This window comes from Otolemur garnettii, unplaced genomic scaffold (assembly GCF_000181295.1).
Source record: "Otolemur garnettii isolate 467f Iridium unplaced genomic scaffold, OtoGar3 scaffold00110, whole genome shotgun sequence".
In the NCBI taxonomy this organism is placed as follows: Eukaryota; Metazoa; Chordata; class Mammalia; order Primates; family Galagidae; genus Otolemur; species Otolemur garnettii.
The window spans coordinates 1,206,732-1,228,966 of record NW_003852505.1 but is presented as its reverse complement, the minus strand read 5'-3'; the positions used below and the strand labels follow the sequence as shown (position 1 = coordinate 1,228,966).

At 34.6% G+C, this 22,235-nt stretch overlaps 1 protein-coding gene and 1 non-coding gene across 4 annotated transcripts in view; both read left to right on the top strand.

The window, feature by feature from the left end:
* KLHL13 (kelch like family member 13) overlaps positions 1-22,235 on the top strand; it is a 213,772-nt gene that overhangs the window by 178,852 nt on the left and 12,685 nt on the right. For all 3 annotated transcript variants that reach the window (XM_012809666.1, XM_012809665.1, XM_012809664.1), the window contains 2 exons: positions 11,589-11,721; positions 12,505-12,701. In XM_012809666.1, coding sequence (XP_012665120.1) covers positions 11,589-11,721; positions 12,505-12,701 — 330 coding nt within the window. The remainder of the gene's footprint in view (positions 1-11,588; positions 11,722-12,504; positions 12,702-22,235) is intronic.
* Positions 4,928-5,137, top strand: LOC111727542. The gene has a single exon (XR_002775072.1). It is a non-coding gene; the product is annotated as a small nucleolar RNA U3 (small nucleolar RNA).

Below are 22,235 nucleotides of genomic sequence, written 5' to 3'. Positions count from 1 at the left end.
TCTACAGGTGAATGGATTAAAAAATGTGAGACACACACACATGCAAATATAGTATATAATATATACTATGGAATGCTATTTAGCCATAAAACAGAATGAAATGTTGTCTTTTGTGGCAACATGGATGAACCTGGAGGACATTATGTTAAGTGAAATAAAACAGTCACAGAAGGACAAATACCACATAATTTCACATGAATTTATAATCTGAAAAAAATTTATCTTATAGAATTAGGTAGTATAATAGTGGTTACCAGAGGCTGGAGAGGGTTAAGGGGAACACGAAAGATTGGTTAATGAGTAAAAAGTTATAGTTAGACGGGAGAATAAGTTTTGGTGTTCCATTACACAGTAGGGAGACTGTAACAAATAACAATGTAGTGTATATTTTAGGAAAGCAGGAAGAGAAGATTTTGAATGTTGTCACTGTAAAGAAATGATAAATGTTTAAAATGATGGATATGGTAATTACCCCAACTTCATTATTATACTATGTAGACATGTATTGAAACATCACATTGTACCCTAAAGTTATGCACAATTATTTTGTGTCAATTATAATAAAAAATAAACTTAAAAAGATGTTATACATTTAAAGAGCTTATCCCAGTCTGGCATAAATGGAGAACTCGATGCCTTTTACTGCTCTTATTGAGATAGTTTGTGGAATAAATTATTTTAGACAGCAGCTTATAAATCACTTTTTAAAATTTCAGAATATTAAGAGGGTACATATGCTTTGGTTATACAAATTACTTTTGTACAATTTGAGTCAAAGTTATAAGTGTGCCCAAAACCCAAATAAATCACTTTCATATATCCTTTTCTCACTGATACTTGAAAAAATACTGTTAGATAGAAAAGGCAAGAATTTTTATCTCCATTTTTAAAATAAGAACACTGAAGCCCAGGAAGGTTAGGATGGGAGGACTACTCAAGTTCACACAGCCAGTAAGGAGTGAATACTAGGACTTAAAGCCAAGTTTTCTGGCTGTAAGTTTATATTTCTTCTAATGTTGCTCTAAACTGTATTATCTTTTTAAATATTTTTGTAAATATTGTGTTCATTAACTACACATGTAAAAACATGAATTAGCAAAGGCTAAAGATGATTTGGGATGAATGGTATAGTAATGATACTGATAGTGATAGCAGAATTATGCAGAATATCTTCTTGCCTGCCAGCCATGCTCCCCCACAAAACAAAAACAGTGAGAAAAATGTTGACTCCCAGTTAGAAGAATCATCCCTGTTAGGACAGAGAGGCCATTGCTAGGGTATCATGCTTCAGCTGGTGGAAGTGTATATCAATTGTTGAATACTTATGTAGGTAGAAACAAATCATTTCCTGATTATTGGATGTAGTTACTCAAACCTTTAAAGCTCGAAAATGCTTTATTCTGGCTATCTAGGCTCCTAATTTGCATTTTCTCATTTTAAAATTGATGCCTATCAGATTGCTCTTGCTGTGTTTTTCTATGCTATATCTATTTATTTTCTCTGTTCATTTTTAGTTCCAAAATCACTGTAAGACATCATTTTACAGCCTTAAGTTGTTATCTAACTAATAGATTATTAAAGAAATTGGTTATCCCAAGAACCTATACAAATTAATGTTTGTTGCCTTCCACTGGACTAACTTTACAGAGTGTTTATCCTGAGATAAATGTTTGGGTTACTGATCATGTACTGTTGATGAGCTATACTCTATTTCTAAACTTTATGAACATAAAATAAACAACTTAAAATATATTGTTAGTTCAAAATATTTTCTAGTTTCTATTTTCATTTCTTCATGGGTTATTTAGACATATACTATTTAGTTTCCAAATATTTGGACATTTTCCAGAGATCTCTTTGTTTTTGATTTCTAATTTAATTCAGCCATGATCAGGGAATATATTTTCTAAGAGTTAAATCATTTCAATTTTTTAAGAATATTTTTATGGCCCAGAATATGGCATATCTCAGTAAATGTTTTATATGTGCCTGAAAATAATGTGAATTTTATTGTTACTTGGTGAATTATTCTCTAAATGTCAAGTAAGTCAAGTTGGTTGATAGTGTTAAGTCTTCTATATCAATGCTACTTTCTGTCACTTTTAAAATCAATTATTGATAGAATGGTATTGAAATCTCCAACTATAATTGTAAATTTGATTATTTTTCTTTATAGTTCTTTCAGAGTTTTATGTATTTTGAAACTCTGCTGTTAGACGTATAAACATATTAGATTTTATGTTCTCTTGGTGAACTGACCTTTATTATGAAATGAATCACTTTATCCCTGGTAATATTCTTTTCTCTGAAATATATTTTGTCTGGTATTACAAGTCATGCTAGCTTTATTTTAATTAGTATTTACTTTGTGTACCTTTTACTATACTTTTTTTTTATTTTGTGAAATAACATACAGTGAAAGTAATTTTTCTTAGGGTATATTTTTATGAGTTTTAGCAAATAAATTGTTTCATTTAATTGTCACAATTATGACATAGAGCCACACCATGACCTCAATATACTTCCTCTTATTCCCTGGTAGTCACATCTACCCCAATCTCAAAAGTCTGGAAACTACTGACATGTTTTGTTTTCTGCCACTATTTATTTGCTTTTTAGAAAATCTTATATACATGGCATCATATAGTTGTTACCTTTTGAGACTGGCTCTTAAAAATAAAGTCTGTGTTAGAGATCCATTAACTTTTTCATGTGCATCAATAGTATGTTCCTTTTAACTGCTGAGCAGAAATTCCATGGGATGGAACTTAATGGGATCTCTTCTCCATGCTCCTCCACTTTGACCATCTCCCAGATACTTTCCAGTTGCTGAGATCCTTTTTTGTTTCTTTGGCCTGAAAGCTGGAGCTTTATTTCCCCTGAAATTCTACACACTTATCATGAGTACATCCATATCTTGGTCTAAGGCCATGCAGAGAGAAATAAGGTTGGATATTCACCAGTAGCAAAGGGGCTATTACAGCTCCTCTGTTCAAAGAGAAAGTTTCCTTTTCCTCAGAGTTTTAGCTGTTTGCCATCCCTACTGTCACCGCTGACACTGTAACTGCTACCATTGACTTGGAATTCCCTAAGGATTGGGGCTCAAGAGAAGAGAGAGAAAAAAGAAAAAATAGTAGATTTTCTCTGTCCTCTTTGAGCCTTAAGAATTCCCCTTTCTTCTCTTCAGGCCAGAAGCGAGGGCTACTCCTGGAGGATTCTCTTTCTGTAGTCAAGTGACTGATTCCAGGTTATATGATGCCCTAAATCCAGGTGGGGTATACTGGGGAAAATAATTAGAAGTCAGGTGGGAACCCATTATCAGTTTGATGGGTATTTTGTATTTTGACTTTCTTTCCCAATTCGTCTGCTGTCATGAACATGTGTTTTTCATTTACTTTAAAGTTTGTTGAGATGGCAGCAGAGCAGCATTTATTCTAGAGGAAACATTTCCCCAGTGCTGAGGCAAAATCATTTTGAGTGCTCTTCCTAAAGCCTCAGCATTATAAGGTCTCCACTCTTAGAGTTTGTATAGAAACTATTCCTGGCCCTTTGTATGCCTTGAAGAGTATTCCCTGTGCTCCTGTTGGGAGATTCTTTCTCTAAACAGGCGTGTTTGTCACCTAAATACTTGAGGGGGTCTGTTTTCAGATCTCTAGAGTCCTCTAATTCTCCTTGTGTATTCTGCCCAAGTTGCCTTGGCCTCTCCAGACACAGATCCAGAAGAATGCTGAGTTCTTTCTACTACACATATCACATAGAAGAAAACAATCCTTTTTTTAAACAAGTTTTGTACTTTAATCTTTTAGTGGAGTATGCACATATTAAAAGAAAGGGGAGAGGGTTATTCTCCTCCCCAATTCTCATCTGCCTTCTATGTATCTACTTTTTGCTTTCACTCTTATTATGAGACTTTTCCCCTATTTAAACTCTAAGAAGACCCTCAAAGATAATCTGCATGCTCCAAATGTATCCTTTCATTGGCAAATCATTTTCTTCCATGAAATTTGTACTCACTTATCTTGTCAGATTACCACTCCTCATAACTCTGTCTGGCATCTCTAGGCAATAAGTTGTAATGATCTTATGACATACCTAATTGTTTCTTATCTTTTGCAGATTCTCTTTGATTTTTTTTATTAAATCATAGTGGGGTACATTAATACAGTCATGGGGTACAGTGTGCTGGTTCTATATACAATCTGAAATATTTTCATCAAACTGGTTAACATAGCCTTCATGTCATTTTCTTAGTTATTGTATTAAGACATTATATCCTTCTTTGATCTTTTAAAACGATTTCTAAATATATTTTGCCTGGTTTTAAGGTGTTTCATGAGGTAATGTAAACCTAGTCTTTCTTACAGGAAAGGGAAATTTATAAGATATAATTTAATTTTAAATTATGAACTCCAGACTAAAGGTGTCTGATTATTTTAGAGGAGATTTGGTTAGAGATAACTTTGTAAAAAAGGTTAGATTTAAATTAGCCTTTTAAGGAGTGGAGGATATTCCAGGTGAAATATAATGGCATAAATAAAAGTACTGAAAAGGAGTAAACCTAGGTCTTTACCAGAGAAAGTTTGGAGAACAACTTGATAAGATGGGTAATAGTACATAGGGAACTAGTAAAATATAAGATGGAATAATTGGGTTAGGGCCAGATTAGAGAAGTCTTTGAAAATCAAGAGTTCTGACATAATGCAGTGATACGAAGCCATCATAAGTTTTTAAATTCTAAGCACTGTTATTTAATGAGAGCAGAGTTTAATATCAATATAAACATTTATGTCCAACCTACATATTTCTTTCAACTTACATGCATCTAGTCCTTTTCTGTCCTCTGAATAAAATGAAGAACAGCCCCATAAAAATATGGTTGGTATTGTTTTGATCCAATATTTTACATTTGCTTAAAGATTGAAGTAAAAAGACTATACTTTCAAGGATCATTTCTATAGTTCATTACTAGAGAAGTCTCTCTGAATGTGTAGAGCACTGGAAACCATGAGGAGGAGGTGCAGTGTTCTCTCCTGAGCGTGAAGTTGGCTCTTGGTGTTGCTTTAGTGCAATTGCCATTTGCCATTGATGAACGCGGAAAAAAAAAAAAAAAGAGATTGAAGTAAAACCATTTCTTAATCTCCGTTTCTTTATTTTCTTAATCTTATTTTGTAGAACTTATTTTCCAATTAATAATTTTTATTTTTCTTTTTAGGATAGATTTCTTTTTTCTACTTCCTTTTCAAAATTACAATGATCAAAAATATACATAATATGCTAGTAAGTTCTTTTTAATGCAGAATTTAATGGGAAGATTTGCGTACCAGTTTCCCTTTTAATACATGGTATCAATGCAGCTTTTTTCACAATAGTTTTACATTTCCTTTAAAAGCTATTGACATCTAACAAACTTTTATATAAATTATTTGTAGTTTATCTTGTTTCTATAGTATAACCCTATAAGGTCCATTCATTTTCTTTTATTTTTATATACTCATTTAAAAATTTGTCAAACCCATTTAATATGTCTCGGTTATTAAGGGTTAAGTACCTCCCTCCATTTAATAACATTGAAGTTTTGTCCCATTGAGTTAGTTTAATAAAGGGAAGAGAAACACATGTTGTTAATGATCTTTTTCCCCTCTAAGCAATATGGAGAAGAACAACAACAGCAAAAAGATATTGGGTGATGTATAGAAAGAAGGGTTAACTTAAATTGAGGCCAAACAAGCTCCTCTTAAACTTAAGGCCCAGAAGAAATACAGAAAGATAAGCATTAAGACTAAAAGAAAATGAGTTTGAATCAGTAGAAACAGTTTTAAGAACACTCTAAATTCTAATTGGAAGCTGGGCAATTTGCATAAAGCAGAGCTGTATGGGCATGTAGTAGACTAGTATATGGAAACAGATGATAACATTTATAGAAATCTGACAAGATGAGTGAGTACAAGTTTCATGGAAGAAAATGATTTGCCAATGAAAGGATACATTTTGAGCATAAAGATTATCTTTGAGGGTCTTCCTAGAGTTTAAATAGTGGAAAAGACTTATAACAAGAGTGAAAGCAGAAAGTAGATACATAGAAGGCAGAGGAGAATTGTGGAGGAGAATTACCCTCTCCCCTTTCTTTTTATATGTGCTATGAAGTATAGCGTATAAATGTTTTACCACAACAAATAAGTAAGCGAGGAGATGGTTATGTTAATCAGTTTGATGTAAGCATTCCACATTGTGTATCAAATAAGCACATTGTACTCCACAAATGCATTAATGTGCATAGTTTAATAAAGGAAAAATATATAATATGTGCATTCTCCACTAGACGATTAGAATATGAAATTTACTTAGAGAAATGACTGCTTTCTTCTACGTGATGTGTGTAGTAGAAGGAACTTTTCAGACAGACCTGGAACTTCCAGGAAAAAACATACACATAAGATATTTAGAATCTGGATGAAAACAATCTGAGTTGACAAATCTCATTTGGGTAAAGATTGGAATAATCTGGAATTCCGCTGACAAACGTGGAATTGGTTAGAGGGATTACTAATTTATCCATATGGAAATAAAAGTTATGAAATGTATAGAAAAGGAAACTACATGTGGTGAAAATAAATGCAAAACACCAGTGTCTCCAGAAAAGGAGACAGTTTGCCAAAGGTAAACAGGTTAAGCTTAGAGTAGAAGATACACAGAATGTGATAAAAGTTACTCTGTGTCACCTCAGCTTCTTTTCTTTTGGAACACTTGATTATGCTGAGAAAGTTTAAAGGATTTTTAAAATGATAGTGTAAGGTGAAGCAAAATGACCAAATTTGTGAAAAGGGTAAAGACTCCTAGTGTCTTAGCTGAACTGAGCTGTCCAGATTTTGAGGATTGAGTACACACCTCACAGGCAGTTTTGGTGGAATGTGGACTAAATGAGAAATGACACAGTTAACAGTACAAGATGCATTAGCCATGCCTTTTTTAAAAAGGAAAAAGAAGTAATGAATAGTGGGTATGGAGCCTACTGACATTATTCAATTCCAGATCTAAAATATTTTCAGGAATATTTTAAATACAGGAGGGCTAGCAAATAACCCAGGAAAGTTTTGTGTTTGTTTTTGTTTTCATAGTGGAAGAAAATAACTGATTGGCTATGTGTACAATCATTGCCTTTGACTAAATAAGCCATGATTGCTTTTCACAGTTACTGTCTACATCTATGTTAGAAAAGAAGATTCAAAAATTATTTGATGATACTAGGTTTAGCTGGCAGAAGTAAAAAATAAATATTTGTTGAATAAAAATAAAGTAAGGAGACACATAGCACGTACATAGGCTCTTTGCATTAGTAAGAACCTTGATCTCTCTTATTTGGCAGTAACCAAGGTATGATTTTCTCCCAAGAAAGTCCACAGACTTTAACTTACCATTAACTATCAAAATGTTAAAAATACTTATTCTTAAAAGCAACAATCCCATTTCTAAGAATATTTCCCACTGATACACTTATGCAATTCAGTATATGTACAAGGAGATGCATTGCCACATTGTATGGAATTGCAAAAGTTGAGAGACAACCTAAGTATTCAGCCAAGAGGGAATGGATAAATAATTTATGGTATGCCCCCACTATGGATTACTATGCATCTGCTAAAAAGAATGAAGTAAATCTGTGTGCACTGAGATAGAAGCCTGTCCATGTTATCTGTTCAAGTGAATTTTAAAATGTACAGTAGTAATCGATTTTACAAGTGTAATATAATTAAGTTCATGAACTCATCCTAGAAAAAGTGCTACATACCTCATTGCTGAATATCACTATAGTCACCTTAGAAGTGATCCCCTTGAGAAGCTCTGAAGCAATGCTAGTGTGTAGTGCACCCTTCAAAGTAATTTTGGAATCCTTTTTCTGGAGTGGCCATCAGAACTGTCATTGTACAAGGTCTGACATTAAGTTCCTGAACACATCCTAGAAAAAAATGCTACCTACCTAATTTCAGAATGTTGCTACACCTTTGAAGTACTCCTGCTAGGAAGCTATGCGCTAACACCAGCACCTAGTCCACCCTTCAAAGCACTTTTTCTAGGATGAGTTCAAAATCTTAATCGTCAGACCCTGCGTAATGACAACTCTGATGGGATTCCAGAAAAAATTCCAAAATTGCTTTGAAGGGTGGACTAATCACTGGCATTGGTTCATAACTTCCTAGAGGGATTAGTTTGAGGGTGACTGCAGTGATATTCAGTAATGAATTATGTAGCACTTTTTCTATGGTGAGTTCGGGAACTTAATTGTCCAACCTTGTATATATAGAATGAAGTTTAAAGTATGTATACTAAACCATCAACAGTAGTTACTTTTAGCAAGTAGAAGTGATGACCTTTTGGATTTCCACTGAAATCCATTTGTATTTTGACATCAAATCCACTCCAAGCATGTATTTATTTTTTCCTGAAATTTATTAGAAAAAGAAAAAGCCAAACCATTGGGAGCCAACCTTTTCTCTTCAACTCCTGGCTTGGTTCCTTTCTTTTTACTTTAACCTTTACCATCTACCACAAACAAGTACTTTAAGCATGGCTTATTTTAGTATTTGGAGAGATTTCACAACTAATTTCCTGGTTTCTAGTTGTCATAAAATCGAAGTTCTGCCCAAAGTGACTTTAAAATATTAAATAGTAACTTCTGGGTAAAATCTGGTTTATTTGTTGATGTATTAATTGAACATTTATTAAGTCCCAACAGTATGCCAAATGCTGGAGAATTAAAGAATCCTACTCCATCTGTACCAGCTGATGGCGCTCTTTTTCTTTATGGCTCGACTATCATCTCTCCTACCGCAAGGTCCTCATTCAATACTTTCCAATACACATCTACTTTTGATTCCCACAAACTTATTGCAATTTAGACTCATATATGAATTTTAAAAGAGCAATTTCTCTGGGGTGGTGGGTTCAGGCTCGAACCTGGCCAAAACTGCAAAAAAAAAAAAAAAAAAGAGAGAGATAAAGGTAGAGTGGAGTCTGACCAGGAGCCAGCTATTCTCACAGTTTCAAGAGGCTTTTGTTGCCCCTAATCTGAAGGTCGAATGTAAGAGGGGGTTGCTAGAGGGTATTATCTTCTGCAGAGGGACTGATTTTTGCCCTAAGGCCCAATAGTTACTATAGTTACACCCCCAGGTAGAAAGTTACTGTTCTGTTGTTTCTCCGGAACAGTGGCCTTGAAGCATTTTAGGGGGTGGGTAGGGGGTTCCCTGTGATCCTACAGTTTGGTCTTTGGCCTGCTTTCTCTCACCAGCTGTTTCCCAAAATGGCTGCACTCTTGTCAGTGTCATGAGAATTCCTTCCCACAGTCACTGCACTCTGGCCCAGACAACCCAGCAAGACCCTGTCACAGAAAATAATTCCTGTTGACTGTGTCTTCTCCAGCCCTTGGTATCATGAAGACATCTTAAATTCTGCCAGTCTAATAAAGATAATATGATAACTCAGTGTGGTTTTGATTTGCATTTTACCATACTAATACGGAAAAAAAGGGAGCAATTTCTTTCCTTCATGTGACTGTTCCCCTAACATTGACATCACTTTTTACACAACAAGCTATTACTCTTTCCTTCTACTTTTCTGAATAACAGGGACAGCAGATAAATTAGCAACAGAAAATAAAAATAGTTATGCTATATAACGTATATTATAATGTTTGTGAAGGAAAAAGAGCATTTGTTAATGATTTGATATTTTTGACCAAAAACATATGTCACTTGTTGGGGAAAGAAAAATATGATACATAATTTTATTCTAAAGTAAAAATATAATGTGTAAATATTTTGGAATAAAAATGTTCATCTGACAATTAATGACCTAGTACACGGTGAAGGGTGGGGAAGGAGAGAACAGAGAGAGGGAAGGAGGGAGGGAAGTGGGGTAAGGGGAGAGTAGAGAGAGGGAAGGAGAGAGGGAGGTGGGGGAAGGGAAGAGCAGAGAGAGAGAAGGAAGGAGCCGGGTGTGGAGGAAGGGGAGAGCAGAGAGAGGGAAGAAGTGGGGATGAGGGTGAGTGACTATGTGTGACACACCTTTTGGGGATGGGACACAATTATAAGAGGGACTTTACCTAACAAATGCAATCAGTGTAACCTGGTTCTTTGTACCCTCCATGAATCCTCAACAATAAAAAAAAAAGTTCCTCTGTCCCCCATAGAGGGAAAGTGGCTGGATTAGATAATCTCTTTGAAGTTCCAATTCTGTAATTTAAGGATTTTCTTTAGAAAGCAATTTTAAGACTATCATTAAAAGTTTAGACTAAGGTTTATATTGTACATATATATATGGGATCAATATTTTAAAAACTTTATTCTTAGTATGTTATGCCTTTTGCTTCTTAAATCTGTGAAGCAACTTTATTTAAAGTTTTATTTGAGGTTATTAAGATATGAAGGGCATGGAGTAATCCTTGTTGTTGGTTTTTAATTGTATTACACTATTATGTTATTAGAAAGAAATTTGTATGAGTAGCTATCTTCCTGATTTTTTATAATGAAACATTTCTGTATTTCAAACTGAAAACTCAATCTTTCCAAATTTTTTACCTTTTTGCCTTATAAAAACTGTATATTGTCCTCTTTTAGTTCACTTTACTAGCCTGTTAATAATCCTTTAATTTATTATTTTTAATTGACAAATTGTGTATACATTTATTGTGTAAAACATGATGTTTTGAAATATATATATCTTTTGAATTCAACCTATTATAATTTTAAAAGTGTTTCTTACTCTTCTAAGAGTAGACTAAAGGAACAACTATCTATCTGTCATTGGTTGGGACCATCAGGGGTGTAGTAGAAGAACTATTCAACAGTCATTCTCACTAGAACCTTGTCCCTCCTCTGAACTGTGGGTGCTAGCCTGTAAATTCTCCAATAAGCCTTTAGGTTATTTGGAGACAATTAAGTCTCATGTTGGGGTTCTCTGGGATCCTTTTACCCAAAGATAATTAAATCTCAAACTGGAAACTTGAAAGATAATTGGTCAAACAGCAGCAGTGTACTGAGTATAGGAACATCTAAAGTACTATCTCTAATTCTCAAAGAGATGGAACAATACAATTGTTAGAAGGAACGCCTATCTTGCACTTAATAACAGATGGTCTTTACCTTTCTTTTTCAAAAAAGAAAAAGAAAAACCAAAAGCAAGATGGGTTAATAAAGCACTATAAAAGGACCATTAAAATATTATCTTGGAAAGGAACATTGTATAGTCTGATACCCTCATTCTGCAGACGGGAAAACAGAGGTATAATGATAACTGTTTTTTTTTTTTTTCAAAAAGGGTAAAATTTGATGATTATGTAAATAAGCAAATGTATGTATTCTTTCCTTACTTGTTCTTAATCTAAATTAGTCTTAATTTTATTTTATTCCTATAGTGAAAGAAAATAAATAGCAAGAGAGCTATATAGTTATTTTTTTCTTCTCCTGAGTAATTATTCTGTTGTCTTTATGTTCCAAATATGTCTTACAACATTAATATGTAAGAATATGTTAGCACACAGGAATTTCTAACCTCATTTTCCTTGATCAGTGTCTCAACTCATGTTCTTATTACAGGGATTTGACCAGCTTCGACTTGAAGGATTGCTTTGTGATGTGACCCTGATGCCAGGTGACACAGATGATGCCTTCCCTGTGCATAGAGTCATGATGGCGTCTGCCAGTGATTACTTCAAGGCTATGTTCACAGGTAGTTTGCCTTTTTTAAACTCTGCAATCACATTAAAACAATATGAAAAATATGTGTTTAAATCTTCATATTTCTAACATGAAATTCAGTTCTTATGGTCTGTGCCTTTACAAGAGGAAAACAGTTTCAAAAGGAATATATGACTGTCTTTCATATAGTTGTGGGTAGTGCTGTTTTAACATAGGAAACTGATGCACTTTTTTCATACTGTCCATCTTTATTTCATAGCTTTTCTTTTTGCAACTTACATCTGAACAGGCCATCAGATTTGTATGTGTCCTGCTAAGACCCATCAAAAGATAGCAAGTGACAAGAGAACATTTCGGAAGTGCTTTAGTCATAAATGACCTCCACTAGTATAGAGATAATCCTTTTAAAATTTATTTAAAAAAAATCATATCTGTATACATTAATTCATTTATGGGGTGCAATATGCTGATTTTATATACAATTTGGAATGCTTACATCAAACTTGTTAACATAGCCTTCACCCTACTTACTTAATTATTGTGTTAAGACATTTATACTCTACACTTAACAGATTTGACATGTACCCTTGCAATATGCACCATAGGTGTGGCCTCATCGTTAGCCCTCCCTCCATACAACCTCCCCCCTCCTTTTTAAGTACTCTCTTTTAACTGTAAAATATGCAGAAGACTGGCTCTGATATGAATGCTTACACAGAAAAAGACTTTTCCTTGATTTTATTGCATCTAATTAGCAGCAGGAGTTTGACCTTAATTATTCACCTTTGTTTAATTGAATGTATTTTTGTTTAAGGTGGAATGAAAGAACAAGATTTAATGTGCATTAAGCTTCATGGCGTGAGCAAAGTCGGTCTGAGGAAAATTATCGATTTCATTTATACTGCAAAGCTTTCTCTTAATATGGACAACCTTCAAGACACCCTGGAAGCTGCCAGCTTTCTGCAAATTCTGCCAGTATTGGACTTCTGTAAAGTATTTCTCATATCTGGGGTAAGATAATTTCAAATATTTTTTCCCCTGGGGTGGATTATGATGTAGCCTGCTTAGAGTAGGACTCATGAACTCTATTGTGTAGACATGTGAAACTCTAGCCAGTAGAGAGAGGTGTTATATAGTAAGTGGTCTGGAAATAAGATATTAAAACAGGTGCATTTTTACAAAGCAGAATCATTTTATAAAAGCCTTGTGTGTAATCAAGTGCGATTAAGAATACTAAAGGCTTTTCATAAGCATACATACCTTAACTTGTTTGATAATGTATATTCCATAATCTGGTTTTATTCACCCTAACAATTGTATACATACAGGCTTCTTAAATGAAATTCAGTGGAAAAGTAACTTGAGCTTCTAGAAGTCGTTTAAAATAGAATTGGTTATTTTATTCTTCCTTTAATATGGGATCGAGATTTTTTTTTTAAAGACAGAGTCTCACTTTGTTGCCCTCGGTAGAGTGCAGTGGCGTCACAGATCACAGCAACCTCCTCCAACTCCTGGGCTTAGGCAATTCTCTTGCCTCAGCCTCCCGAGTAGCTGGGACTATAGATGCCCGCCACAATGCCTGGCTAAGGGATCTAGATCTTAGTAAGAATTAAAACTCATGTGCAAACCTGAAAAGACATAAGTGATTATTCTATAGAAACATATCACCCACTGAACAGCGTTTAGCCTATATTAATAGATAAGAGAGGGAACATATACTTTCTAATCAATGAAGTACTTAACAGTCACTCAGTTCCTGGACAGTGTTTTATTTCAGTTATAACTTTTAAATTTTACTTCTGCCTAAAATAAATGCCTGTGGTGTGCTGAAACATTGCCAAGATTTCCAGAATTCCTGGAGCTTGCTTTGCTGATTAAGCAGAACAGATTAAAATGCTCTACTGTTTCACAGTTACTTGTGAATTTTGAAACTACCTGCTATTTTTAAGGGTTTTATGGGAGATGTTGTTATATTGTTGACTTGTATTGTCTTTTTTATTGCCCAAGTGAAATTTGTTAATTTCCAATGCTAGTTCTTGCTTCCATTACCAAATTTGGGTGTTAAATTCCATTTTAATTTCATTATACAAAGCCTATCCCTTCAAGAGCTGTTAGCATCTTTTCTCTAGTTGTGCCACCAACATCATATAGTAACTTCATTTCAAGGAAAAGTGAATTGTAAGGAATGTATTTAATTTATTTATTTATTTAGAGGCAGACTCTCACTCTGTTACTGTGGGTAGAGTGCTATGGTGTCATAGTTCGTAGCAACCTCAAACTCTTGGGTACAAGTGATCCTTTTGCCTCAGCCTCCCAAGTAGCTGGGACTACAGGCACCTGCCACAACGCCCAGCTAGTTTTTCTATTCTTACTGGAGATGGGCGTCTCACTCATGTTCAGGCTGATATCAAACTCTTGAGCTCAGGCAATCCGCTCACTTTAGCTTCCCAGAGTGCTAGGATTACAGGCGTGAGCCACCGTGCCTGACCTGAATGTATTTTTTAAAGTGTCTCAAGTCTAGTATTTGCTTTAGTAGTAACGTTTAAAGCTTATGTCTATGGACTTTTAACATTGCTTTACACTGATCTTAGCAACACATAGTCATCCTGAGCTAAATGGGGGAAAATACCAAGATTTCTGTGAAAATATACACTAACAAAAGAAGCATTGTTGAAGTATTCTTTTATGAAGTGGTTTAGTACTTAGAACTTCAGACATCAGATTTTTACTTGAAAGAAAAGACTAATTATGTTTAGTATACAATATATAAAATTTATAATAGTATATTATTGTCAAAATAATAGAAAAGAACTTTGTTCTAGATAACTCTATGTAAAGCAGATTTATTTAAAGATGACATCACAGTAATTTTGTAATATTGGCAAATTTCCAGTAATTGGATAATTGGTTCCTTAACCTATTTGAAACATTTTTTTTAGAGATAGAGTCTCACTTTGTCACCCTCAGTTGAGTGAGTATTATGACATCACAGCTCATAGCAACGTCCAGTTCTTGGGCTTAGGCGATTCTCTTGCCTTAGCCTCCTGAGTAGCTGGGAGTACAGGTGTCCGCCACAATGCCCAGCTATGTTGCTGTTTGGCTAGGGCTAGGTTCAAACCCACTACCCTTGGTATATGGGGCTGGTGCCCTACTTACTGAGCCACGGGCGCCGCCCTATTTGAAACATTTATTTCTTTTTTCTTTTTTTTTTATTAAGTCATATACACATAGATCATGAATACATCTGTACATATGTGGGGTACAATGTGTTGATTTTTTAATACAATTTGGAGTGCTTACATCAAACTAATTAATATAACTTTTGCCTCATTTACTTGATTATTGTGTTAAGACATTTATGTTCTATACTTGATAGATTTGACTTGTACCCTTACAATGTGCTCCATAGATGTGGTTCTGTTTACCCTCCTTCTATCAAACCTCCCTCCTCCCCTTCCTTTACACTCCATTTCTCTCCTTCATCTTGGGCTCTAGTTGTGATCTATCTTTCATAAGAAAGTGATTATAATTGCTTTAACCCCTTGGAAATTTCTTCATTTTTGTAAAATATGATACTGTCTTCTAAAATTATTTATTTATTTATTTATTTATTTTCAGAATATTATAGGGGCACACACATTTTGGTTACATAATTTTCTTTTATACATTTTAAGTCAAAGTTGTTAAGTGTGCCCTTCATGCAAAATGTGTGCATTGTACCAGTTAGGTGTGAATTAACCCAACCCCTTCTTTTCCACCTCCCACCTACTTGATTTCTGTAGAATTTTACTTCTATATATGCCCATAAGTGTTGATTGACTAGTTCCAATTTAGTATTAAGTCTATGTGTGTTTGTTTTTCTTTTCATTTTTTATTTTATTCCTTTTCATTTTTTTTTTTTCATTCTTGCAATCTTCACTTAGAAGAATAGTCTCCAGTTCTATCCAGGTTGTTATGAAAGATACCAGATCACCATTTTTTTATGACTGAGTAGTAATCCATAATATACATAAACCACATTTTACTAATTCACTCATGTATTTATGGGCACTTGGGTTGTTTCCACATCATTGCAATTGTGAATTGTGCTTCTGTTGCTAAGGCTGATACTGAGTGAGTACCACCCACATGGCCATACCAGTTGTTTATGGTTAGGTATTTATTCTGATTAGTTGGTACCCATGCTGTGCTAGTTATTAGAAATTCTAAATATCATCTTTCTTATAACCTTCACCATTAATTCTTGCCTATCTGCCATCTGAGACTTTATATAGGAATAGAGCCTGGGACCAAGCTCTTCAACTTCACCAAGACCATAGTCATAACGAACTTTACATTCAGTAAAAGAAGTACATTTGAAGTACAAAGAAATAGAGAATAGGATTCTTTAATGTGGAGACACCAGTAGCGTATACCTCAAATGACATTTAGAAGCTGAAGAGAAAAATGAAAAATGGGGGTGGGTGGGTAGGGGGAGAGAAAATGTACACAAGAGAGCTCATGGTGGTATGTATGTTTTAAAATCATCCTTTTGTTTTTCTTACCAAAAGGTCCCTTCCTGAATTTTGTGATAGTCTCACACCTGTGGAAGGAGGCTTGAGAGAAAAATGCTTGTACATCCTTTGCCCCCCAGAGTAGCTTGTTTGATTTCCACAGTGTTTTTCTGTGGACATGGGTTCATTTTACTACATTATTTGTACTAGATGTCAGGCTGGTCTTTGCATTTCCCTTGGGAGTACAAAAGCAGATAGAATTTTTTATTTTTAAATAGGATTCTTTTTTGTATAAAGCACCAATATTTACCAAAAACATTCCAGATTTCTGATGAAATCTGCTATTAAAATATCAAATTATATTAATGATAATGTTTGCATATATCAGGTATAATTCAAACAGTATAGTAATAGTAAGTACCAGTATGTTAATAAGAATACCACTTGAAAAATTATGATGTTGGGACTGCCTTTAGAATGACCATGAAGGTTGTTTGGCTATAATAGAATAATTTATAATAATTTATATCAAGGATACATAAATGAACACTTGATTATTTTAAAAATAATTGTATTGGTTCCATACATGGTTGAAGAATTTTGTCCTTTTTTATTGCTTTATCCATTTAATTTTTTTTTTATTGTTGGAGATTCATTGAGGGTACAAAGAACCAGGTTATATTCATTGCATTTGTTAGGTAAAGACCCTCTTATAATTGTGTCCCACCACCAAAAGGTGTCTCACACACCATGACCCCCCACTGCCTTCCTTCCTTCCCTCTCTCTGTTCTCCCCTTCCCCATCCCCCACCATGTACTAGATCATTTATTGTTTTCATGTCAGAATTGAGTACATAGGATTCTTGCTTCTCCATTCTTGTGATGCTTTACTAAGAAGAATGTGTTCCACTTCCATCCAGGTTAATACAAAAGATGTAAAGTCTCCATCTTTTTTGATGGCTGCATAGTATTCCATGGTATGCATATGCCACAGCTTGTTAATCCATTCCTGGTTAGTGGGCATTTAGGCTCTTTCTACATTTTGGCAATTGTAAATTGAACTGTGATATACTGTCTAGTGCAAGTGTCCTTATGGTAAAAGGATTTATTTTCTTCTGGGTAGATGACCAGTAAAGGGATTGTAGGATTAAATGAGAGGTCTAGCTTGATTCACCAAACTTCCTTCCTATAAGGTTGTATTAGTTTGCAGTCCCACCAGGAGTGTAAAAGTGTTCCCTTCTTTCCACATCCACGCCAGCATCTGCAGCTTTGAGATTTTGTGATGTGGGCCATTCTCGCTGGGGTTAGATGGTATCTCAGGGTGGTTTTGATTTGCATTTCTCTAATAATTAGGGATGATGAGAATTTTTTTGTATGTTTGTTAGCCATTCATCTTTCTTTTTTAGAGAAGGTTCTATTCATGTCTTTTGCCCAGTGATATAAGGGATTGTTGGCTCTTTTTATATTGATTAATTTGAGTTCTCTTTAGATCCTGGTTATCAAGCTTTTGTCTGATTCAAAATATGCAAATATCCTTTCCCATTGAGTAGGTTGTCTAGTTGCTTTGGTTTTTGTCTCCTTAGTGTTACAGAAGCTTTTCAGTTTAATTAAGTCCCATTTGTTTATTTTTGTTGTTGCAATTGTCATGGAAATCTTCATAAAGTTTTTCCCTAGGCTGATATCTTCAAGGGTTTTTCCCATGCTTTCTTTAAGGATTTTTATCATTTTATGCCTTAAATTTAAGTCTTTTATCCATCTTGAATCCATTTTTGTCAGTGGAGAAGGGTAGTCCATTTTCAGTCTTTACATGTGGATATCCAGTTCTCCCAGCACCTACTTTATCCTTTTAATTGCTAATATAATTATTTGGATTAATTTCTGTTATAACTCTGTTTTTAAGTGTACCATTTGGAATTTTGGCCAGAATTAAAATGAAGTCAGATGAAATTAGAGTTCTTTATACTTAGAAATTTAAGAAATAAGCTTTAACCTTCATATTTTATATTTTAAAAATATAGTATTCTATAATATATAAACATAACATTATATATTACTGCGTTTATCCATTTTTTAGTACTGTCTAGGCTAAATGTTCACAGAGCTGCTGCTAGATGAGGCATTTTTAGGAAACATGACTAAGAAGTGGATTGAAATGAGCCATAATAGAATAATCTTATATTTCTCAAAAAATTGTTTAGCATTATTTTCTCTGTTTTGGTCTGCTTATATTGTTAACTCTTATTGTAGACTTTTCTTCTTTAATCCCTATATCCTATGCTTAATTTTTTTATTGTTTGGTATTCATTAAGGGTACAAAGAATTAGGTTACACTGATTGTATTTGTTAGGTAAATTTCCACTTATAATTGTGTCCCGCCCCCAAGGGGTGTGTCATACACCATGACACCCAAACCTCTCCTTCCTCCCCTCTCCCTGATCCCTCATTTCCCCACCCCCACCATGTAATACGTCATCTATTGTCTTCATATCAGAATTGAATACATTGGATTCGTGATTCTCCACTCTTATGATGCTTTACTAAGAAGAATGTATTACACCTCCATCCAGGTTAATACAAAAGATGTAACGTCTCCATCTCTTCTAATGGCTGAATAGTATTCCATGGTATACATATACCACAGCTTGTCCATTCTTGGGTTGGTAGGCAGTTAGGCTGTTTCCACATTTTGGCAATTGTTAATTGAGCTGTGATAAACAGTCTAGTGCAAATGTCCTTACGATAAAATGAATTATTTTTCTTCTAGGTAGATGCCTAGTAATAGGATTGCAGGATTAAATGGTGGGTCTAATTTGAGTTCTTTGGGATTCTCCATACTTCCTTCCAAAAAGGCTGTATTAGTTTGCAGTCCCACCAGTAGTGTAGAAGTGTTCCCTTCTCTCCACATCCATGCCAGCATCTGTACTTTGAGCCTTTGTGATGTGGGCCATTCTCCCTGGGGTTAGGTGATATCTCAGGATGGTTTTGTTTTGTATTTCTCTCATGATAAGGGATGATGAGCACTTTTTGTATGTTTGTTAGCCATTCATCAGTCTTCTTTAGAGAATGTTCTATTAATCTCTCTTGTCCAGTAATATAAGAGATTATTGGCTCTTTTCTGTTTATTAATTTGAGTTCTCTGTTGATCCTGCTTATGAAGCTTTTGTCCACTTCATAATATGCAAATACCTTTTCCCATTCTGAAGGTTGTGTATGTGCTTTGGTTGTTGTCTCCTTAGCTGTACAGAAGCTTTTCAGTTTAATTAAGTCCAATTTGTTTATTTTTGTTGTTGTTCCAATTGCCACTGAAGTGTTCTTCATAAAATCTTTCCCCAGGCCAATATCTTTTGCTTAATTTTTAATCTTTGATTACATATACCTGATGCAAATTAATTTTCTATTGCATATTTTCTTTATCTATGTTTCATTTTTAAATCGATGAGGTTCTAGTAATTTGTTACATATATTCAACAGTATCTTATTTTTAATTGCATCCATCATCACATCTTTAATTTTTATATTTTTGATATTTGTAAGAGTTAACATTTATTATATACCCACTGTGTGGTAGCTATTATACATGAGACATAGAAAATACTTAATCCTTTTATCAAGAAAATGGCAATTCAAAAGGTTATAAAATACCATTCTCTGGCGATTTTTAAGAAGAGAGCAGGGAGCTATGTGTATTGACTACATGGTCTGTCAGAGTCTTTTCCAGTCCTGTAGATCTGTATATATGAGTGTACTGATATATAGTACGTGTGCTGCAGAAGTGAGCACATGAATGTGCTGATATATAGAGGACATTTTCAAAATGCCCTTACAAAAAATGTAGGTTTCATTCTCCTGTTATTTTAGGAATTGTTTTCTCATTGGATATAGTTGAAGAGGGAAAGAGGAATGGATTAAATACCTTGATACCTTTTCTAAATTATACAGTTTGGTATATAATCTTTAATCTTGGTCTATTTTAAATAGGATAAATTTAGATGTAAATTTGGTTACAAACAACTGGTGGTATCATTTTGCCCATTTAAGGTACCCATTCTTTATTGTTTCTATCAATAATCATATTGATAATTATAAGAATCTGCATTCTTGGGAATTATAGCTATGTTGTCAACTTTTAATTATACTTGTAAACATGTTCAAAAGTGCAAATTCCCTTTGCTCTGAGGAAGGCCTATTTATTACTTTTTTGTTGTTGTTGAGACAGAGTTTCACTGTGTTGCCCTTGTTAGAGTGTCGTGGTGTCACAGCTCACAGCAACCTCAACTTCTTGGGCTTAAGTGATTCTCTTACCTCAGCCTCCTAAGTAGCTGGGACGATAGGGACCTGCCACAATGCCTGGCTATTTTTTGTTGCAGTTGTCATTGTTGTTTAGCTGGCCTGGACTGGGTTAGAACCCACCAGCCTTGGTGTATGTGGCTGATGCCGTAACCACTGTGCTACAGGTGCTGACCCTATTTCTTACTTTTCTAAGGCAGTGGATCCATTACCCCAAACTGGAATCCCTTGCACCCAGGGTGATATAGGCAATTAAGTATTGAGTATAACTCCATTTATACAGCCTAAAATTTTATGAGACACCAACCTGCCACTACTAAAATTAGATTAAAAATGGACTTTTTATTACCTGCATTAGAAATCCAAGGTATTGATATAGTGTTAAGTAGTACATTTCTGCAGACCTATGATTTGCTAATTTATTTTCCTAGTTCTTTTGTGTTACAGTTATGTTTCAGGTATCTTAAAACATATGACTAAGTATAATAATCATGAAACATTTTTGGTGAATTTTGTAAAGCTAATCAACTACTTAAAAGAGTCCAATTTCTTCTTGAGTAAACAAAACTTTGAAAATAGCCACGTGTATGTGGTAACCTTAGAGCTTTCAGTGGTATTAGATCCTAACTGGGATGTTATTTCATGTGCAGGAATGCTTTCAGTGTCATTTCACCTTTTAAATAAGATGTCAATAAGAGGATTAGTCAGTTTTCTGTTAACCATTTTCCAGTGTGTTAACAATACAGTTATGAAGTTAATAATACATTGATGAGGTTTGTGTGACATTATGAACAAGCACTCTGACAGAAGTTTCAAACAAATCGAATTTTTTGCCTGTGACCTATCTCTGTATTTATACACACCCACCCCAACATCTGTACCTTAGGCTTGTTGTGTGATATATTCCTGGTACTATATTTGGTGATATACTTTTTATCATTTCTCCTTTTTACCAGTTGTTAGAGCCTTGAAAAGAGGTTCTACTGAGAAGGGCCTATCTATTGCTTCTCTCCTTTGCCTGATTACTGATTATGTTTTACTCTGCGTTGGGGAAATCATTTTGGGCTCATTCTGACCCAGACAGAGCTAGAGTATGCTGAAAATAAGAGACAGGTTAAGAAAGGTGACCTACACCTGTAATCCTAGCACTCTGGGAGGCTGAGGTAGGTGGATTGCCTGAGCTCATGAGTTCAAGACCAGTCTGATGCAGAGTGAGACCTCATCTCTAAAAATAGCCAGGCATTTGGTGGGCACCTGTAGTCCCAGCTACTTGGGAGGCTGAGGCAAGAGAATTGCTTGAGTCCAAGAGTTTAAGTTCTATGAGCTGTGATGCCATGGCACTCTACTGAGGGTGAAAAAGTGAGACATTGTCTTAAAAAAAAAGAAGAGCGACCTTGCCCAGACAGAAGCAGTCATCATAGATGCCAAAATCTCATTCACATGAATGATTTGATGTAGGTACACCCCTCCTGATCTTATGAAATCCATTCCCTTGCTTATATTTCCATATAAATAATGTGGAAAATAACTTCATCCTTGGAATAATTGTTCTATTAAATTATTTTATTCATGAGAAAACTTTTGAAGGAACCAAAATGAATGATAGTAATGAATGTTGCCTGTTTACATGAAAGAGAAATGTTGGGATGGAGGGTTAGAATTTTTCTGTTTGTGTAGCCAGCTGTGTAATACTTTTAAGAATCATAACTGAGGGTCAGCGTCTTTAGCTCAGTGGCTAGGGCGCCCCCCACATACACTGGAGCTGG